The sequence below is a fragment of the Lycorma delicatula genome, chromosome 2 (assembly GCF_047948215.1).
Source record: "Lycorma delicatula isolate Av1 chromosome 2, ASM4794821v1, whole genome shotgun sequence".
Classification (NCBI taxonomy): domain Eukaryota; kingdom Metazoa; phylum Arthropoda; class Insecta; order Hemiptera; family Fulgoridae; genus Lycorma; species Lycorma delicatula.
The window spans coordinates 42,503,076-42,526,724 of NC_134456.1; the positions used below are offsets into that span (position 1 = coordinate 42,503,076).

At 36.3% G+C, this 23,649-nt stretch overlaps 1 protein-coding gene across 1 annotated transcript in view; it reads right to left on the reverse strand.

Moving 5' to 3' along the window:
* LOC142318752 (2',5'-phosphodiesterase 12) overlaps positions 1-23,649 on the reverse strand; it is a 55,647-nt gene that overhangs the window by 22,421 nt on the left and 9,577 nt on the right. Inside the window, exons 2-4 of the mRNA XM_075355185.1 lie at positions 23,273-23,412; positions 13,750-13,912; positions 231-363 (exon numbers count right to left, since the gene is read on the reverse strand). Coding sequence (XP_075211300.1) covers positions 231-363; positions 13,750-13,912; positions 23,273-23,412 — 436 coding nt within the window. The remainder of the gene's footprint in view (positions 1-230; positions 364-13,749; positions 13,913-23,272; positions 23,413-23,649) is intronic.

Genomic DNA, 23,649 nt, shown 5'->3' on the forward strand with positions numbered 1-23,649 from the left:
CTCTAACTGTAATAGTTTTTTTGTATTAAATTTTTGTAATCATGGAAAGATTTTATGGACACCCTGTACATTATAATATAGAAGCAGTTATTAAGTTAATTCACAATTTTTCAGAAAATATTCATAATTTCATTAAATATAGAGGAAAGTGTTAAATAAAAAAAATAAAAAACTTAAAAGATAATAACTACATTATAAAATTATACTGAGAGTAAACAACACAAGTTTACCTGCAAAGCTGTATGTCTATCAGTAACTCGTAATCTTAATGCTTCTTTCTTTTTAATGCATTCCCATATGCTTGATAAGCAACTATTTTTTTGAACCTCTTCCCCAAGAATGACTGTATGTGAATCTTTCAATCTACAAATATAATAAAAAAAGATGTCTCATCAAGATAAGTAAAAAATAAATAAATTAAGAATATTAACAAAAAAAAAATGATAAAAAATAAATATCATAAACAGAAATGTAAAAATATAACAAAAACTCATAGAAAAATTCCTATGATATCAATATAACATTCCCACTTCATACACAACGTAGAGAGATAAATTCTGCTGCGTTTAGACAATAATTTATTTTTAAGTTTCATAATATTATTAATTAAAAAGAAAACCACATTAAGATCAAACAAAATATTTTCAGACATAATCATATATAGATCATTGGTACCTCACTGAACGCTCATGGTACCTCATTGAACGCTGAAAATACCTATGATAGGTCTAGATTTTATAAAATGAAAGATTGAGTGAAGATTCCTATTTTAAATTTTCAGTTACATCAAACTGTTTATTTGGCCACAAAATGCAATTTTAAGTCAAATAATGGTTATAGAATGTAAATTTAAATAAACTAGAAATTAAAATTTAAAAAAAAATACTAAAAATGTTTGTAACATGTACTAATTACCATACAGTTTATATAGTATGTTTTTTTTTTTGTTAAAAAGTACATCATAAACATTTTTTAAGTTCAACTGCTGAGTAATTTATTTTTTCAGACAATTTATTACAAAATTTAATTCCTTTTTACTGGGGACTCCTTTCACAAGATGTTAGTGTTTAGGAAGCTGTATATTTTTTCTTCTAGTATTATAATCATATTTAAAATTTAATCTTTATATTTGATTGTTAACATATAGTAATGCTTCAAGACCATATAAGCTGGTGAAATCAAACATCTTAAATATAGAAATGACTTACATGTTTAGGAACAAATTAAATGATTGTTTTTTTTTTGAACTTGAAACACTCATTTATGTTCATTTGTGCTTCTCCATAAAAAGATTCCAAAAGAAAGCAATAAATGGATATATGTGTAATAGAAAGCACAGTTTTTATTAAAAAATTGGGAGATAACAAAAAAAGCAAAACATATAGAAATGATTTGCTTTGATAACAATAACCAATGTGGACTCCCCCCATTATAAAATTCTTTTAAACCTAGAAAATTATGTGATTTGGCAAGACCATTAATATAATCTACACACAATAATGGCCCCCACTTCAGTTAATTTAACTTATTATTTTAGCTTTTGAGTTGTTCATAACTATATTATTATTAGTAAACAAGACAGGCCCCAAGTAAGATGGTAAACTGCATTTCCTACAGACTGATCATTCCTTTACGTCTGGAACACTTCCAGAGTAGCAGCCTGCAATCACTAGTGTTATGTTATTTGGAAAAATGGCTGTTGGATAACTTAAGAGTAGATATCCCAATATGATGTTAGCAGTAAATCTGAGTAATGCAAGGGATAAAATTTGCTCCCACTAGTAAATCCTTTTATAGTAGTATGAGGGTAAACGCTCAGAATCTCTAAATGAGTCCTTATTGGCTAAGGTAACGAAACCTGGCAAAAAACTACGCTAGGGGCTTCTTGCAGGATTAAAGGTATGAAGACAGCAGCGCTCCATCTTGTCTAAGAAAATTGCTATGAAACGAAAGTCCATGGTGAACTGTAGGACCAGGATAAATAAGCAAGTAGTAAACAAGGACTTAAATTTACCTGCAACAGGTGCAGTAAGTTCCAAAATTGTACTATCCTTAATTAGTGCAGTTTTATGACCAACAAACTAAATAAATTAACACTACAACTTAAGATTTTCTTTTACACAGATAAAAAAAAAACAACAGCCCAGGAATGGATCCCTGTGGTACTCCATATATATTTCTCCAACAGATATACTATCTTATGCAATATTTTACTACAGAAGTTTTATACTTATGTTCAGTTAGATAAGAGATAATCAGTGCAGCAAGATAATTTACGTGCAGGTAAGTTAAGCCATAACAATGAATGACAAAGTCAAAAGCAACATGATATGTTCAATTAAATTAAATGAGAAAAATCTTCAATACTTTCTATTATTGCTGTATGACACTCTTAAATAAATTTTCTGATTTCAAAATTAAAAAATTAAGATAAACTGAATTGTCATTATTAAATATCAGCTGGCTTTCAAACTCCAAAAATATCAAGAATATTGTTAGTAGTTATAACTAGTGTGTTCTTTCCACTTGCCTCACTTTGAGCTAACCTTTACAAGTGTTCATGAAATCAATCAATTTGAAATATGAAATAGATCATATATCACCATTTACATTTCTTATTCATGTGTTATATTATTTTTCACCTTTTTATTTTTACAGAGGGTTTTTCCATTCTGTCTACATAAAAAGTAGAATGACATAGGTTACTACAAGAGTCATATTTTAGATATTTATTCATCAACCTATTAAGTACCCATATTACTGATGTCATGTATAATTTAAATCAAAACAATTTGCACTCATTTAAAATTGAAATATTTTCATAAACCTGGTTTAATTCTTGAAAAAAAAAAAAAAACGTTGCTAGTGTAAATAACGTAAATGAATAAACAATGTTTATAAATGTATTATGTTAAATGTTAATCTAAGTTATAATGAAAATAAAACAAATTATTAGTTTGTTAAAAAGGACAGAAATCTTATGAATGAAAAAACTGTGAAAAATCTCCACACCAAGTCTGATATTTTGATAATAAAGATCCCCCAATAAAGATTACATTAATGTCTGAAGTAACATAACATTACTTAAACAGAAAAACCTAGTTTCAGGATGGCTTAATTTTTAATTGTGAAAAACAATATTTCCAGCGAAAACGATTATTTTATTTAAAATAATATTACTATTACAACACATGTTAAAATGAGCCAAATTAGTAATATAATGTTAAAATGAGAGCTGTGAAAGCCGCTTGGAAGAATTCGAGTCGGGGCAATAATCTCCTCTTGTTAGCATCACTAGTACACTTGGGGTTTGCTAAATAGGAAGACAAGCCATCCAGTTCTGCCAAAACATCACAGGCCAAAGGAGCAGAGCTGCCAGGCCTGCCCCCGGCTTGCAAAAACTCTTCAGTAAGTGGGTTCATACCCTCCTGGGTGGTCACCCCTATATCTACCTCTGAACTATTGTTGTCAGGACCAATTTTCGAGGAGGCTGAAGGATAAGGCTCCGGCCCCTCCTCTGGCTAGGCTTCTTACCTACCTCACTAACATCTGTCATGGTCAGAGATGCCCTGACCTAACAGTATATGAACAAAATGCTCACTGTATTCCTTCTATTACAAATATTGGGCACAGGCCCACAAGCGTGACGCCTTCCTGCAGCGAGTCACAGACAGCAGGAGTGGAGACCTTCTGTATTCTCCTGTCAGTCACTCTTTGCACCTCTTCGCCGCTACTGGATCAAATGTGTGAAATCAAAGATCAACACACAGTTACAGATTACAGCACCCACTCTAAAAGAGCGCGAGCAGGACTAAGGATAAAGACCCCTTTGCTCGTAACAGGGACTTGCGACCAGGAGTCGTTGCCACTTTTTGAACCGCCTTCTTGAGGCGGGTGCTTGAACAAATCCTGCACCAGAATTTCTGAATTCCCGTGAAAAGGATTATGAATAGAATATTGACTCGGCGCCCACCCTCTGGGCGCTGAGTCAATATTTGATTCATTTGTTCGATAATTTTTGACTCGGCGCCCATCAAAGGTAGGCGCCGAGTCAAAAAACACCCAGCCGCCCCAACGGGAAAAAGCCAGAAGCCGCGTCCTCGAAGGAGAGCGCCGGGAACGACTTTCTGGCAAGGATGTCAATAAAGGACATCCTACCCGAAATTTTGGCTGCATTGCCCCGCCTGTTACAGACGAAATCTATTAGGGACATACTCCAGCCCTTGATTGAATGCCTCATGACCTTATACATCCGGTATGGCTAGGCAAACTGCGACTGTGCAGTGGAATGCGTGTTCCGTAGCAGGCAAGACGGAGGAGCTATGCCGTCTGGCCGATGACCTACAAATTTATGTGATACTGTTAGCAGAAACGCACCTCAAGCCGGACAAATCATTGACCCTTTGGAGCTATTTCACCTACAGAATCGACAGGGTAGTGCCACGCCGAAGCCCCGCCAGTAGCGGGACCGCTATTTTAGTCCACAGACGAATCACGTATATGCGGATCGAGGTCCACACCGATGTCATGGAACAGTCCTGCATACATGTGCAGGTCTGGTCTCGGCATATAACAGACCGAACTCAGCTGTACCTGGCACTGACCTAGATGCCGTGCTGGAAAATTGAGATGGTCCCTTCATACAAGATGGTCCCTTCATCAAGCGAAAACGATTATTTTATTTAAAATAATATTACTATTACAACACATGTTAAAATGAGCCAAATTAGTAATATAATGTTAAAATGAGAGCTGTGAAAGCCGCTCGGAAGAATTCGAGCGGCTTTCTTCTCGAAGAATTCTTCGAGAAGAATTCATCTCAATTCTAAGCATACGTCTTGGAATATCCACGTAATAAATGCTAATGGCAGGTTGTTATGCGAAGAAGCGAGGGCCCGCAGGCTAGTCGTAACAGGCCCTGAAGTGCCCACCTTCGTGAGTGCAAATGGTCGGTCGAGACCTGACGTGCTCGATATCGTGATTCTGAGAGCGGTACAAATCCCGTTCGCAATAGAAACGATCGAGGACCTCAGCCCAGACCATTCTCCGGTCTTACTGGAGTTGGGTCTAGTAGGGGCCGGGCGAGACCCACCACCAAAGGTCAGTGAACTGGAGAAAGCTCCATGAAGCTCTCCAACGGGATTTTAGGCCGGTAGATCCAGAACTCCTGACCACACCGGAGGACATCGACGATACGGTCGATCGCGTCACGTTGTCCATAAACGAGGCTTTGTCTTATAGCACTACAGAGAAGGCCGCACGTCCCTCCGTAACGATCTCCCACATCACATTTCCGAGGCGATCTTGAAAAGCGCCAACTGAGGAGGAGATATCGCCTCACCCTGTTCCCCGATGACAAGCGGGCATTTTACAGACAAACGGACAAGGTGAAAGTGTTGCTGACAAAACATCGCGAAAAATCTTGGACAGATTATCTCGTCACGATATCGGACGACATCTCTGAAGCCTCGCCATCCGGTGCTGAGACGAGGTTTGTTGGCTTATTTCGAATCGGATCGGGCGAAGGTTTTCGTGGAAAAACTGGCGGAATAGTTCACTCCAAACCCCGCCGGCCCGAACAACGACCATGCAACCGAGGTGGACTCTTTTCTCGTGAAATATTTCGCTCAGATAGAGGAAGCCCCGCGTGAAATAGTCCACGTCACTGAAGCAGAAGTGACCGCGGCTATCAAAGCCACAAGCCCCGATATGTCCCCAGGGGTGGACGGGATCAAGGCCCGAGCATATTCCCCGCTCTCATAGCGATCGTTCCCCACGCTCTCATAGCGATCATGGCCACCCTTTTCACGTCCATTTTGTACGCAAGGTATTTTCCAGAGTGCTGGAAAACGGTGAAGGCGGTATGCCTGCTCAAACCGGGGAAAAGACTATATTCTCCCCGAACTGCAGGCCGATCTCCTTACTACCGACATTGTTAAAGTTGTTTGAAAGAATTTTCCTCGAGCGACTTCGACGATTTCCGTGGCCGAAGGTTCGATCTGAGCAGTTCAGGTTCAGAGAAGGCCACTCGACGACCCTCCAACTAGCCTTGTGGATATCCTTGTCGGAGGCTTGAATAGGAAAGCGGTGACCGCGGCCGTTTTCTTGGATGTGGCTAAAGTCTTCAATAACGTTTGGCATGACGGCCTTCTATATAAACTCGCTCAAACGACGGTGCCTGGCCGCCATGTCAAGCTAATAAGCTTACCTACTGTCAAGCTACCTACAATAAGCTTACCTACTGGCAAGACAGTTCGCAAAATACCCTTTGAAACGAAAGTTAAATATCTGGAAGTAGTCCTGGATAAACGGCTTACCTTAAGGGAACATGTAAAATATGTTACTCAGAGGGCAAAGGCCGCCAGGGCTTCCTTATACCCAGTGCTTATTCGAGCCAGCCCCATTCTGCTGGCGACTAAGAGACTCATATACAGACTATACATCTGGCCAATTCTGACATACGCCTATCCGGCATGGAGGGACTCTGTTGTGCTCTACGTTCCAGAAAAAGCTAGCGGCCGTCCAAAACGTGGCGCTGCGGACGATTTTTGGAGCGCCGTGGTTTGTCAGAAACGCCACACTTCGCTACGACGCAGATATAAAAATCGTGTCGGAATTGGGCGTAGCACAGGCGCGTGTACTGTTCGGGAGAGCGACCGGATAAGCACAGCCATCTCAAGGACATCTGCCGAGAGGACCCTACACCGTAAGGTGTGAGGAAAAGGCCTCACGCCGTGTTAGATGAACCACCGTGTAAAGGCGGGACGAGGGTTTGTGTATGATAAACCAGGTCAGGAGCCTCTACATCGGGTGAGCCAACAGGGAACTCCCACAAATGATTGCGGGCCTTATTGCGAGGTCATTAAAAAAGAGATGTGCGCGTAAAGTTGTTACAGTTCATAAATGTATAGACATACGGTTTTTTTTTTGACCAAATTTAAATCAGTTTTATTTACCCCGATATAACACGCTTCCTAGTGCTTAACAAATAATTAAACATTTAGTTGGGTTGTATTTTATTCAAATATGAAAAATAAATACATGAACCAATATTAATTTAATCTACTCTATTATAATATCCTACAATGTATAGATATAGATAAAATCTAATGTCCAAACGAGTGCTTAATGTGTGTCAAAACACATGGTTTTGTTTTATTATGCTCCAAAGGTGTCCTCAACGGGAAATAGATAGACGCTGCTACCTAGTCAGACCCTTTTCATTGTCTACGGTTAAGTTAGTGAAAGTCTTCAGTTAAATAACAAAATAAAATAAAGTATCTTTAAACCTTTTATACCAAATCTATTGACTTTGTATTTTGTTGATCCCAACCTAATTTAACAGTCACTATTACTAACGGAAATGTAGCTTACCTGAACTAGTAGTGACTATTACTAACGGAAATGTAGCTTACCTGAACTAGTAGTGTTAACTACTAGTAGACCACTTAATTCAAAATGATAAATAAAATAATTTGTTAACTTTCACATTTTATTGAAAACATCTGAATCTAAGCCCATACTATCCTAACTAATATTTTTCGACATTATTAGGGTGTTTTTTTGCGCGCGCGGGCGAGCGGGAACGTTAAGAGCGATTTTGCCGCGCTTCATAAAAAAAAAAACAAAGATTAAAAGTTTACAAATTTAATAAGTAGGTTGAAACATGAGAGGTTTGTCATATTGTCCTGAACGCAAGTCTGTTATATCTTTCTTACAATATAGAACATGTCTCCTTTTTATATCTGTTTCAGGTGAACCAGCACATTGACGGTGTCAACGCTATCCTACCAAACCCTTCTCGGACACACGTGTATCTGAAAAGCTTCCTCCAAACACTAAGGCCCCCACGGAAGACAAATTCCTGTTTGAACGAAAGTACAAAGCACATACACGTTTAGTATCCCCGTATCAGCCCCAGTCAATTGTTTCTCATTGGTTTAAGGGACCGGAACGCAAATACGAAATCCGTACATAAATAAAATCTATAACCGCCACAAAACAGATGATAACCCGCCAAATAAAATAGAAAGACACAGCAGCAAGGGACATTTGTCCAGGTTCTGCAATTAGTAGGGAGAAAACAAACTCCCGCTATCCTTGAGTTCCGTTCCGTTCCGCTGAGATATAATGGCCCACGTTGAAATAAAACCATAATAAAGATCTACTTATGGTTGATCATATATCATAGCCGTATAAGCTGATGTTAGAAAGCGACCTAGTATGTATAACTGTATTATATCCTCAACTTCTTGGGCCAGAATATTATCGTTAATTAGAATCAAACAATAAATGGGGTAGCCAAAACTGGTCAATTTATAATATTAAAATTCACCCATTTAGACATAAATTTTTGAAATGGAAATAAAATTATTTAATGTTTATAAAATCCTAACTATTTGAAAAAAAAAAGTTTAAGAATAATATAAATATTGTATTAATAATATAAAAATACTTTCATGCAAAAATATGTTTATAAAAACCAATAAAAAGTTCAAAAAATGTCTTGTGGAAACCATATTCTCATGAATTACAAAATGAGTCATTCTTTAAATTTCTTTTTTTAATATTTAACTACATTTTATCAATCTGATCCATAAAAATATATACATATATAATTTTTACCACATGAGGATTTACAGGAATTTAGGGCACACAGGAGGGCTCTTTTTAGGGAGACTTACAGATAAACCCATAAAACTGATTTTAGATTTAAATTAATGTAGGATCTTTAATAATAATGAATAAGGAAAAATATGATATAAAAAAGAAAATTTCTGACATGATGAATTTAATAATGGAGGAAAATTAACAACATATATCCATTTTAAAATAAAAACGAATGTGATTCACATTAAAGAAAAAAAAGATGGCTGATAATAGTAGTTCAAGTCAACAGGAAAAATGTAATTAAGACTTGTAATTATGATAGCTAACAACAATAATAGTTTAGTTGCTTACAAGGGTCACATCAAATTTAAAAGAAAAAGAAAAACTAACAATTAATTAGCATCAGTAATCAATACTGTGATAATAAAAATGAAACACAAAAAAAAGGGTTATAATAACAATTACATAACACTAGAATATTAGCTTATCTGATCACCATCTAGATTATACAAACTTTCTATCTTAACTTCAACTGTTTCTCTACTATTATTTACTCTAACATTAGTTAAATTATATAATTGATATTCTATAAAAATGTCATGATAAAAAAATATCTATTTATAAAAATAAAACAATATTTATTTTACCAGAGCCATATTTAAACAGTAATTAAATGAAACGAGCAAAACCAAATTTTTTAGGTGATGAAAAACAACCTGTACATCAATATCATAATAATAAAATTATAATTAAAAATAGAAACAAAATTATATTTAATCTTTTTTCTGTCTTCAGTCACTTGACCGGTTTGATGCAGCTCTCCAAGATTTCTGATCTAGTGCCATTCGTTTCATTTCAGAATACCCCCTACATCCTACAACCCTAACAATTCATTTTAAATATTCCAAATGTTGCCTGCCTGCACAGTTTTTCCATCTACATGTCCCTCCAGTATCAAAGCGACTATTCCAGGATGCCTTACGATGTGGCCTAAAGTCTGTCTCTTCTTTTAACTATATTTTTCCAAATGCTTCTTTTTTCAATAATTTGTCGCAACACCTCTTCATTTGTCACTTTATCCACCCATCTGATTTTTAACATTCTCCTATAGCACCACATTTAGAAAGCTTCTAATCTTTTCTTCTCAGGTACTCCAATCATCCAAGTTGCACTACGCACCAAACATTTACTTTCAAAAAGATTTTCCTTACATTTAGATTATTAATATTTGATGTAAGAAATTTTTGACTGAAAGATCGTTTCGTCTGTGCTACTCAGCATTTTATATCGTTCCTGCTTTGTACATCTTTAGTAATTCTACTTCTCAAATAACAAAATTTTTCTACCTCCATAATCTTTTCTCTTCCTATTTTTATATTCTTGGTCCATCTACATTATTTCTACTACATTTCATTACTTTCAATTTTTTATTGTTTATTTTCATGGTAGTTCTTGCATAGGGCCTCATCCATACCATTATTGTCACTTCTAAATCCTTTTTACTCTCAGCTAGAATTAGTGCATCATCAGCAAATCGTAGCATCTTATTTTTTCACCTTTTACTGTTACTGTTCACTTGTACTGTTACTATTCGGATCTAAATTGTTCTTTAACATCATTAAATGATAGTTCTATGTAAAGATTAAAAAGCAACAGGGATAGAGAACATCCTTGTTGGACTCCCTTTCTTATTATGGCCCCTTTCTTATTATGGTATCTTTCTTATGTTCTTCGGTTATTACTGCTGCAGTTTGGTTCCTGAAATGTTAGCAATTGTTCTGTCTCTGTACTTGAACCCTAAATTTTTTAAAATGGTGAACATTTTATTCCACTCTATGTTGCTGAATGCCTTTTCTAGGTCTACAAATGCCAAGTATGTTGGTTTGTTTTTCTTTAATCTTCCTTCTACTACTGAGCACTAAAATTGCTTTCCTTGTCCCTATACTTCTCCTGAAACCAAATTGATTTTCCCCTAACACTTCTTCCACTCTCCTTTCAATTGTTCTGTACAGAATTCTAGTTAAGATTTTTAATGCACGAGTAGTTAGGTTAATTGTTCTGTATTCTTCACATTTATCTGCTCCTGTTTTCTTTGGTGTTATGACAAAAACAATCTTTTTGAAGTCTGACATAACTTCCCCTTTTTTGTAAATATTACACTCAGTTTGTACAATCCATCTATCACTTTTTCACCTGCACTGCGCAGTTATTCAGCAGGTATGCTGTCTATCCCAGGAGCCTTTCTGCCATTCATGTCTTTTAATGTTCTATTAAATTCAAATCTCAATATTATATCTTCCTTTTCATCCTCTTCGACTTCCTCTTCTTCCTCTACAACACCAGTTTCTAATTCATTTCCTCCATATAATTCTTCAATATATTCCATCAATCTATTGACCTTTTCTTTTGTATATAAACTAGTGTACCAACTTTATTTAACATATTATTAGATTTTAATTTATGTACCACAAAATTCTCTTCAACTTTCCTGTATGACTCCATCTGTTACATTTTCACCCCCTCTTTCCATTGGGTGCTGAAACCTAGCAGTGGCTAGGATGCCCACGGTAAACTATGGTCACCAGACCATTACGCCACTCTATATCACAAGCTGCTCCCTCGAGCACTGTACGTCTTCTAACCAGTCTGCACTCATACCTGACCCAAGACGGTCGTGTCCGATGGAGTCTCTCAATTCTTGTTTGGATGAACATTAATTTAAGTTTTAGTTAGTTTATGTTTGCTATCTTTAACATTAAGTTATAAGTTACAAGTGTTATGTTACAAAATTATTTTAAACTGCCACGAAGGTGTACAATTAAACAATCCTTCAGTAATCAACAAGCTGTTGTCTTCATTCATCACCTATGAACACATACAGTCCACCTTAACTCTAAAATCTACTGCAATGCTGTTAACCAAGGGTGTCCTGTCGACGTCGCAACACAATCTATTTTGCCAATGATCATTTCTCTTTCCACTTCTGAACATTTTTCTTTAATCCACTCTTCTTTCTCTAATTTGCACTTCCTGTTTATAGTATTTCATAAGTGTCAATAGTTCCTTTTACCTTCTTCACCATTAGCATTCTTATATTTTCTACGTTCATCAATCAGCTGCAATATATCTTCTGATATCCAAGGTTTTCTATCGGTTTTCTTTGTTTCGCCTAAGTTCCCTTCTGCTGAGTTAAGAACTTCCTTTTTAAAATTCTACTATTCTTCTTCTATATTTTCTACCTTACCTTTTTTACTCAGACCTCTTCTGATATCCTCCTCAAAAATCATCTTTACCTCCTCTTTCTCAAACTTCTCTAAATTCCACCAATTCATCTAACACCTTTTCTTCAGGTTTTTAAACCCCAATCTACATTTCATTATCACTAAATTATGATCACGATCAATGTCTGTGATGATCGGTATGATCAATACCGGCGATGAAACATGGATTTCGTATTACACGCCAGAGAGTCAAGTGAATGGCACCAACCAGACCAACAAAGGTCATGCTGCTGCTAACTGTGGCCAACTGATGGCCACAGTCTTTTGAGATCAGTTTGGTATACTGCTGATTGAATTCATCCCACGTGGAACGACTATAAATGCAGAAGCCTACTGCAAAACTCTACGTAAGTTACAGCATGCCATTCAAAATTAGCAAAATGGGCAGCTGACTGACAGCGTCGTTTTACTGAACGATAATGGATGCTCACATGTTGTGGATCCAACACATGATTTACTGAGAACATGATTTACTGAGTTACGATCTCCCACCATATAGTCCAGACACAGCTCCTTCTGACTACCATTTGTTTGGAAAATTGAAAGAATTTTAGAGTGGTAAGCGATTCGTGGGTGATGATGAACTTAAAAATGCTGTTAATTAGTGGCTAAATGGACTGGCAGCAGAAGAATAAGATGAGGGGTATATTGAAGCTGGTGTATTGCTACGATAAATGTCTTAATTCATGTGGCGATTTATGTAGAGTAGTATAAGGTACGTACTTTAAGAGAAATAAAAAATATTTATAAATTTTTCAGAATAAATTTTTTTACAATGAAACGGTCTTTACTTTAGAGATAACCTCTTGTACATTATTTAACCTATCCATTTTCCTCTTTAAATTTTCTATCCTCCAACCTTTTTTTGACTTCTAATATTCCATGCTCCGACTCATAGAATGTTATTTTTTAATTTTCTGGTGACCCCTTCCTTCTCCGGGTGGGTAGTCTCCATCTGCAAATCCAAACAGGGAACTAGTTTACCTCCGGAATATCTTATCAAGGAAGGCGCCTCCATCTTTGTTACATGAAAATGCAGTTTCATTTTCTTGAAAAAAAAAACAGCTGTAGTTTTCTGTTGTTTTCAGCAGTACAGTCTCAGAAGACTGAGTGATGTTGATATGGCCATTTAAGTCCTCCTGACCTACGCCCTTAAAAACTACTGAAGAGTTGTTAATTCTTTAGTCTGGCTCTCAGCAGATACCTCTCCAATATGGTTGCACCTTCGATCCAGCTACTCTGTATCATTGAGCACTCAAGCTTCCCTCACCATCAGCAATGTCTCATGATTTATATAGGGAGATTAAATCCTCAGAATGAACAAATTGAGCTCACAAAAACTGAATCAATGCATCGTTACCATCCTTGATGAAAATTCTAATATTTTGATATACGATAATAGAACTAGCGAAATAAATTTAAATGAATGTAATTAATTGCTAATATTATTGATTTAAATGACTGAATAATAGAGCAGTAAAACTAATCCAATAACATTTTCTAGTAACATGTAAGTCTAATTAAGAATAGATATGTAAAATCAACAATAAAAAAAAAAACTCTAAAAAAGTTAAAACTGAGCACTTTTCAGTAGTTATAGAGAACTCATCAATATTTAAGAAAGAAAAATAAAGAGCTCAAATCAAATATAAATTTCAATCCTGTTGTACCAGTTTGGCCAGTAATCTCAAATAACAAAGGTTCTATATTCTTATTTTTATTATGATACCAAGAGATACTAACAACAATAAAAAAAAAAATATAGAAAACTGATAATACACAAACCCTGATACACTGAAATAAGCAAAAAATAAATTATTACTAAATACTTCATGTACACATAAAATAAAAATCTTACTCAAAACGTTCATTCAAAAAAAAACAAGCAACTCCTTCTCTCACAGTTCCCCCTTTTTGTGAATAACATCCAATATAATCCAACTGAGAAAGAGTAGGATCTAAGTAATGGTTGAAAACCTTTTCATCCACTTCTTGGAGACACAGTACATCAGCATTATAACCTAAAAATAATTAACCAATAATTAACTTTTTTCAAAAAATTTTCAAATTCAAAAATGATTGTCGGCTTCAAAAAGCTGGATTGAATTGTATAGCTTGGGATTAAAAGTAATTTTTCTAATATGGGAGTACACCTAATATAAATTTAAAGATTTCCTAAATGATTAATAGTGTTCATAGAATTTCTTTAGAGAAGTACGATCAGCTCATTCATTGGCGGTATTGTTAATGACATTCATCTTTACTGTATAATATTAAATTTATCAACACAGTCTTAAATGAATACTCGCCAAAGACAAAATACTTCATATATTAATGTATGTTTTCCAATAAATTCAAGAAAAAATTATATTTGATTATTTGCCAACTTGGATTAATTTATTATTTTTCTTAAATTTAGTAAATAAAAATTTTGTAATATTTAAACAGGTTGAGATCATAGCTTTTATTAAGATTTACTTGTAAAATCTACAAATTGTAGTTAATATCTTTGTATGTATGTACAGTTTCTATACAATGATTTTGAAGAAAACATGTATTGGTTTGCCTAACATAACATTTAGTATAGTCAATGAAGTTTAATTTATACCTGCACTGATGTATTTACTCATATGCAATTTGTTAATGTTAAGCAATCATGAGTATTTTCATTGTGATTTGAAATAAAGACAAGTAATCTACTTACTTGAAAATGTTGGGATATATATACCAATGATTGATGTATGTTAGTTATCTTTTTCTATTACTAGTTGAATCTATGATTTCATGAAACATATTATCTGTATATATGGCCAAGACAAATATTACATTAATTTGTTGTATTTTATTGTTCATTGTAGCTGTCTGCTGACAAGAGTTTATATAACAGGCATTGAATCATGTATGGAAAAGCCGCATGTTTGTACTATAAAGAATGATTAGATGTATGTAGATAATTATACGAGATGTATTAAGTTTTCTACATATTTTACTTATTTAATCATAGAGTAACAACAATAGGCTGATGTCCAATAATCACTTTTTTATGAGTCCAATATTATCACTTTGATAATGAATCTTTCGGAATGTGAAATACGAGGTGCTACACAAAAGTTTGGGTGGGGGAATTTGGAATTTCGCGCGTGAACCATTGCTGGTATGACCTGTGCTGCTGCTATATGTGGCTAACAGTACTCTTTGTGAATTAGTGTTCCAACAGCTGTGACAGTGAGAGGCTGCATTGTTGACTTTAATGCGATTGTGTAACGTTGTCTTTTACTGCTTCAGCGAAGTTCTAAATGGCAGATTTTAAAGAGCAAAGAACCTGCATCAAATTTTGCTTCATGCTTAAATAACTGGTGCAGAAACCCATTGCATGCTTGTGGAAGCATTTGGTGACAATGCTATGAGTAAAAGTAAAACTTTTTTGTGGTACAAACGATTCAAAGATGGACGAATGACAGTCGATGATAATGAGCGTTCAGGAAGACCATCAACAAGCGCAACACCGGAAAACATCGCGAAAGTGCGAGAGGCTATTGTTGCAGATCGTAGAGAAACAATCCATGATGTTTGTGCAATCGTACAAATGTCAAATGGGTCCGTGCAATGCATCTTGTCGGACAATTTAAACATGAGACACATTACTGCAAAATTCGTACCAAGACTGTTGAACAGAGACCAGAAACAAAATCACGTAGGTGTCTGTAGTGAATTGAAATTCAGCAAGAGATGACCCTAACTTCATCTCCAACATCATAACCAGTGATGAGACATGGGTGTACGGGTATGACCCCTGAAACTAAGCAGCAGTCGTCGCAGTGGAAATCGCCAAGTTCACCACGGCCAAAAAAAGCACGCCAAGTTTGCTGCAATGTGAAGTCCATGATGATTGTTTTCTTCGACATCAAAGGCATTATCCATAAAAAAAAATGTTCCTCTTGGTCAAACTGTCAATGGGATGTTCTATTGTGAAGTTTTGAAGCGGTTATGTGAAAACATTAGGCGGAAACGTTCAGATCTGAGGGGTAACAACAGCTGGGTTCTGCACAATAACAGCACGCCCATGCACACATCGCTAGCCGTTTGAAATTTCTTGGCTTCCAAAAAGATCGTAGTGATCCCCCACCCATCCTATTCACCTGACCTTGCCCTGTGTGACTTTTTTCTCTTTCTGAAAATAAAATTTCAATTGAAAGGCCGTCGTTTTAACACAATTGAGGAGATTCAGGAAGAAATGCAGAACGTGCTTCGAACACTTACACCTGCAGACTTCCAGGGATGCATGGAATCATGGGAAAAACGCTGGGATCACTGTATCAATGCCCAAAGGGATTACTTTGAAGGAGACAATGGAAATTTTAAGTAATGGTAAGCTATTTTATTTTTATGTTAAAATTCCCCAAACTTTTGGGTAGCATCTCGTATGCCAGTCCTGATTGGTATTGAAAAGCAAAGCCTACTGATGAAAGGCAGAGGAGATGCTACAAATCCACAAAAAAAATCAGCATTTGAAGTATGCATGCAGTCTAATGGTTATGATAAGGTCAAGAAAATTGAGCGATTTATTTTGTTAATATTCTCTAGCAAATTCTACGTTGGAATATCATTTTTTGGTGAGTGTTAGGAATATATGACACTGTTTTATACTGCATTTATACAGCATAATGATGTGATAAGGATAGTTTAATATTCAGTAATATAACAAACCCAGCATAAAATTTTATAGTACAGAAATTTGAAAAACACAGTTAGGAGATTATAAGTAATTAAACATATAAATAGACTATGTTGAAATAATGTTTTTTTTTTGTCTTTTTTTTTGTCTTCAGTTATTTGACTGGTTTGATGCAGCTCTCCAAGATTCCCTATCTAGTGCTAGTCGTTTCATTTCAGTATACCCTCTACATCCTACATCCCTAACAATTTGTTTTACATATTCCAAACGTGGCCTGCCTACACAATTTTTCCTTTCTACCTGTCCTTCCAATATTAAAGCGACTATTACAGGATGCCTTAGTATGTGGCCTATAAGTCTGTCTCTTCTTTTAACTATATTTTTCCAAATGCTTCTTTCTTCATCTATTTTCCACAATAACTCTTCATTTGTCACTTTATCCACCCATCTGATTTTTAACATTCTCCTATAGTACCACATTTCAAAAGCTTCTAATCTTTTCTTCTCAGATACTCCGATTGTCCAAGTTTCACTTCCATATAAAGCAACACTCCAAACATACACTTTCAAAAGTCTTTTCCTGACATTTAAATTAACTTTTGATGTAAACAAATTATATTTCTTACTGAAGGCTCGTTTAGCTTGTGCTATTCGGCATTTTATATTGCTCTTGCTTTGTCCATCTTTAGTAATAATACTTCCCAAATAACAAAATTCTTCTACCTCCATAATCTTTTCTCCTCCTATTTTCACATTCAGTGGTCCATCTTTGTTACTTCTACTACACTTCATTACTTTTGTTTTGTTCTTGTTTATTTTCATGCGATAGTTCTTGCGTAGGACTTCATCTATGCCGTTCATTGTTTCTTCTAAATCCTTTTTACTTTCGGCTAGAATTACTATATCATCAGCAAATCGTAGCATCTTTATCTTTTCACCTTGTACTGTTACTCCGAATCTAAATTGTTCGTTAACATCATTAACTGCTAGTTCCATGTAAAGATTAAAAAGTAACGGAGATAGGGAACATCCTTGTCGGACTCCCTTTCTTATTACGGCTTCTTTCTTATGTTCTTCAATTGTTACTGTTGCTGTTTGGTTCCTGTACATGTTAGCAATTGTTCTTCTATCTCTCTATTTGAACCCTAATTTTTTTAAAATGCTGAACACTTTATTCCAGTCTACGTTATCGAATGCCTTTTCTAGGTCTATAAACGCAAGTATGTTGGTTTGTTTTTCTTTAATCTTCCTTCTACTATTAATCTGAGGCCTAAAATTGCTTTCCTTGTCCCTATACTTTTCCTGAAACCAAATTGGTCTTCTCCTAACACTTCCTCCACTCTCCTCTCAATTCTTCTGTATAGAATTCTAGTTAAGATTTTTGATACATGACTAGTTAAACTAATTGATCTGTATTCTTCACATTTATCTGCCCCTGCTTTCTTTGGTATCATTACTATAACACTTTTTTTGAAGTCTGACAGAAATTCCCCTTTTTCATAAATATTACACACCAGTTTGTATAATCTATCAATCGCTTCCTCACCTGCACTGCGCAGTAATTCTACAGGTATTCAGTCTATTCCAGGAGCCTTTCTACCATTTAAATCTTTTAATGCTCTCTTAAATTCAGATCTCAGTATTGTTTCTCCCATTTCATCCTCCTCAACTTCCTCTTCTTCCTCCATAACACCATTTTCTAATTCATTTCCTCTGTATAACTCTTCAATATATTCCACCCATCTATTGACTTTACCTTTCGTATTATATATTGGTGTACCATCTTTGTTTAACATATTATTAGATTTTAATTTATGTACCCCAAAATTTTCCTTAACTTTCCTGAATGCTCCATCTATTTTATCAATGTTCATTTCTCTTTCCACTTCTGAACACTTTTCTTTAATCCACTCTTCTTTCACTAGTTTGTACTTCCTGTTTATAGTATTTCATAACTGTCAATAGTTCCTTTTACTTTCTTCAATAGCATTCTTATATTTTCTACGTTCATCCATCAACTTCAATATATCGTCTGAAATTCAAGGATTTCTAACAGTTCTCTTTGTTCTGCCTAAGTTCGCTTCTGCTGATTTAAGAATTTCCTTTTTAACATTCACCCAAAAAGATAAGGTAGAAAATGTAGAAACATTTTACTTAGACATCTTGTGATGTCTAAGTATCTTATCTTTTTTACTCAGACATCTTGTGATGTCCTCCTCAAAAATCTTCTTTACCTCCTCTTCTTCAAGAGAAGCTAATGCCTAGATTCTGCCTAGATTCATTCTAAATGCCACAGATTCATCTGACACCTTTTCTTTAGGTTTTTAAACCCCAAACTATACTTCATTATCACTAAATTATGGTTGCTATCAATGTCTGCTCCAGTGTAAGCTTTGCAGTCGACGAGTTGATTTCTAAATCTTTGCTTAACCATGATATAATCTATCTGATATCTTGCAGTATCACCTGGCTTTTTCCATATGTACATTCTTCTATTATGATTTTTAAACTGGATGTTGGCAATTACTAAATTATACTTCGTGCAATACACTAAAGTCGGTCCCTTCTTTCTCTTTCATTCCTTTTGCCCAGCCCGTATTCACCCACAACATTTCCTTCCTTGCCTTTTCCAATGCTTGCATTCCAATCTCCAACTATTATGAAATTTTCATCCCCTTTTTTGTGTTTAATTGTTTTGTCAATTTCTTCATATACACACTCTGCCTCATCATCATCATGGGTGCTTGTAGGCATATAGACGTTAACAATCGCTGTTGGTTTAGGTTTTGATTTTATCCTTATTACAATGATTCTATAGCTATGCATTTTGAAATACTCTACTCTCTTCCCCATCTTATTGTTCATTACGAAACCTACTCATGCCTGCCCATTATTTGAAGCTATGGTAATTATTCTAAAATCACCTGACCAAAAGTCATTTTCCTCTTCCCACCGAACCTCGCTAATTTCTACTACATCTACATTTATCTTCTCCATTTCCCTCTTTAAATTTTCTTACCTACCAAGACTTTTTTAGGCTTCTACATTCCACGCTCTGACTTGTAGAATGTTATTTTTTAATTTTCTGGTGACCCCTTCCTTAGTAGTCTCTACCTGGGGATCTAAACGGGAGAACAGTTTACCTCCAGAATATTTTACCAAGGAAGGCGCCTCCATCTTTGTTGCATGAAAATGCAGAGAGCTACATTTTCTTGGGAAAAAAGCAGCAGTAGTTTTCCATTGCTTTCAGCTGTGCAGTACTCAGAGGACTTAGTGATGTTGATATAGTCGTTTAAGTCGTCCTGGCCTATGCCCTTAACAACTACTGAAAGAGCTGCTGCCCTCTTTCAGGAATCATTCCTTAGTCTGGCTTCAATAGATACCTCTCCGATACGGTGCACCTTCAGTCCAGCTACTCTGTATCACTGAGCACTCAAGCCCTGTCACCATTGGCAAGGTCTCATGATTCATTGAGGGAGTTTGAAATACAAGGAAGAACAAAACTACTCATACTCTTAGGCTAAGTAATCTCTTAGTCAGCTGTCACAATCAACTGAGTGTCAATGTCTTCTGGTCTCAATAAATTATATTGTGAGAGAGAAAATGTACAACTTGTATCAAATTCTGTCAAAAATTTGGGAAAATTGCCACAGAAACCTACCAGATGTTACTAGTGAGGTATGGAAATAAGTCCATAATATGTGCACATATATTTGACTGTTTCAAAGATTGTAGATGTTTGTTGTAATTTCAATTTTTCATGCAAAAGCATCAAGCTTATTAGGTAAATTATTCACAAAAAAAAGGAAATCGATAAGTAAATATTAACATACATATCCAATCATAGAACTTTTTAATGCTAATTTGGGAAAGAGGTGCTAAGTTTATTTCAAAACTGCTCACAAACAAGAAAAAGGGAACTAGAAAACAGATCACCACCTGGTTTGTTAAAAACACACTGAATCTAATGAAAATATCTTAAAATAAAAAATGATTTTAATGAACCAGGATTTAAGCTACAATTGGAGACAAGGTTTCAATCTTCTAAGTGAAAGGTAACAGATTCACTTACTTCAACATGACATACACATTGCCCCACCATACTGAACTGATACAAACTGCAAACAGCACACAATCATTGTTCAGCAGTTTTTGACAGAACATGGCATCCTAGTAATTCTATAACCACCATACTCACTTTTTTTTTGGGACGGAGGTGGAAATGCATTTACGCACGAAGTGTCGGACTCCTGCTGGTGGTCTAATCCAACCGCCATCAACAGACTACAGACTAAAACCACCCCCCTTTGGACAACAACACGTCTCGAATGCTCAGTCAAAAGTGAAATTACAAAACTAGTAACACGGCGATGTATCACGACTTCAATAGCAGTCTACGACTCAACATATTTCTATTACCATCAACCTTATTGGCAATTATAGATAAAACCTTGCCTCCTCTTCGGTTTTCTTTTTCACGACTGTCCTGATAAATGTGGCCACGACAGCCCAGGATGTCTCACTTCTTAGCATTGTCTCTCTGATACTGTCCGGGGAGATGGCACCCACTTCTTGCATTCTCTCTGCCTCTTGCATACCTGCATTCTCAGAAGCTCCCATCTAGGGCACACAAAAAATGTGTGCTCGGCAGAATCGACTGCTGCCAAGCTATACACGCACTCACAGCTGTCTCTCCTCCCCCTCACAAACAGATAGGAGTTAAAACACCCATGTCCACTAAAGAACTGGGTGAGATAGAAGTCCAACTCCCCCAACCCTCTATCCACCCAGTTTTGGATGCTAGACAGCAGTCTTCTTGTCCATCGCCCTTTTTTGGAACCCTCCCATCTACTCTGCCAGTAAGCCAACAGATCTCGCCTAGTCTTGTTTCTGTTCTTGCCCTCCTTCCTCTCCTTGACTAACAGGTCAAGAGGAGGAAGCCTAGCAAGGACCTTAGCTGCCTCAAACGAAACGGCACGGTAGGCTGAGACCACACGTATCGCCATTCTTCTTTGTATACGCTCCAGGATATCCCGACCTCTGGCAATGCACAGCCCCGCTTCCCACACCGCAACGCCGTACAGCATTATAGAATCTACCACTGATGCCAGCAGACATCTCTTCGATTGACATGGCCCTCCGACTGTTCTTTCAGCCTTGCCGGCGATTTACCTGATGTGTACCTGGTACGTCAGTTTCTTGTCTAGCCAGACACCCAGATACTTTACCGCCGTAGCCGGCACCACGACAGTGCCTCTAACCGAGAATGTCACATCAGCAAGTCTCCTCCTCCCGGCAAAGACAATGGCTTGCATCTTATTGACAGCCACTTGCAATCCGCTGGCGTCGAACCAGTCCATGATTCTATCGATTGCGTATGAGCAACCACCAATAGGCCTAGGTCATCGGCGTATGCTATGGTTTGTGATCCCTGAGGTAGCTCCAGGTCGTAGGCCAAGTTCCATAATGAAGGCCCAAGAATAGAACCTTGCGGCACACCCGCGGTCACCACTCTTCTTACCACGTTACTGTTCGAATCATAGACTATCTCCCTCTCACTGAGATAGTCGTGAAGAATTCTCCTCAAATAGTCACTGACTCTCCTCCTCTTCAAGGCTTCTGTTATAAGGCCCATGGCAACGTGTTGAACGCGTTTCTGATATCGAATAATATGAGATCCGCGATCTTCCTAGCTCTATGGGTGCCGCTCAATACCTCCTTGATGATACCAACTACCTTGGAGACCGCATCAATAGTCGACTTGCCCTGACGGAAGCCGTACTGACTATCCGCAAGGCCGCCGCTGACCACGATCTCCTCTTCAAGCCTCGAGAGTAGTAATTGTTCCAAAAGTTTTCCTCGTGTGTTAAGCAGACAAATCGGATGGTACGCCGCTGGCTCCTCGAATGACCTACCCGGCTTCTTAATTAAAACCAGCCTCGCTCTCTTCCATTCCACTGGGAATCTCTCGGAGAACAAAAGGCCGGTCATAATTTCCGCGACCAGCCAAGGGGGCTACATCCACAAGTACCTTTATCACCTCAGCTGGTACCTCATCAGGCCCCTGGCTCTTACCACTACTGAGCCTGCCCGCCGCAGAGACTACCTCATCCACAGAAAAACGCCTGATGTCATCTGCAACTAAGTCTACTCTGGTCACAGTCTCACTGACCGGGAACAGCTTCTCCATCACTTTCCTCAGGAGCTCAGCCGGCAAAATGGGAAGAGACCTACCAAACTTACTGCTCACAATACACCATCACACTCACTAGATCTACCTCACTGCAATTTTTCCTTTTTTCCCCAGATAAAAATTTCAGGGCTGAAAAGTTTCACAATGTGGAAAAGATTAAACAAATTACGATGACACACTGTTTGGATTCCCATGGAGCCTGTTTTGAAGAATTAGTGCCTCATGTTTGGAAGGAATAATACAGAATTTTTAAAATTGTTCTCAACTCTTTTTTTTTACTAAACCTTACATTTCAATGAAAATAAAACTGTTCCATTCTTTAATTTTATATTGTAACATAGCATATACTAAATTTTTGTTACTGGGTTAACTTGAGTTGATACATATTTAATACATTGCTTAATCTCTAAATTATAATTATATTTTGAAACTATAATATAAGATATTATCCATTTGACTACTTATAAAACAATAACAATTTTACATAATACATTAAAAATTATAATATTTTACCTATAATTTCCTTAATAAAAAGTTGTTTCCTATAATCAAGAGTCAATGCATAACGAGGACAATATGAAAACAATGAATTTAATGCCTCATCTGTTTCTGCATAAACATCAGCCAAAATATTATATGATAATATTCGAAATCTGAAAAAAAATTTCTGAAAATAATATTAAATGATTAAATTCCCTTAATAAACAGTAAAAACATGGTAATAAGCTATTAGGATGGTATTAGAGGTTCAGATCAACAATTATTACTTTTTTCTTTTAATCACCATGAAAAAATATGATGAAAATTTTAATAAGAATGATATTAAAAAATAATTCACTTTCAAAATGTGAAATGGCACTGTTAAAAGTATCAATACAAAGTCATAGGGA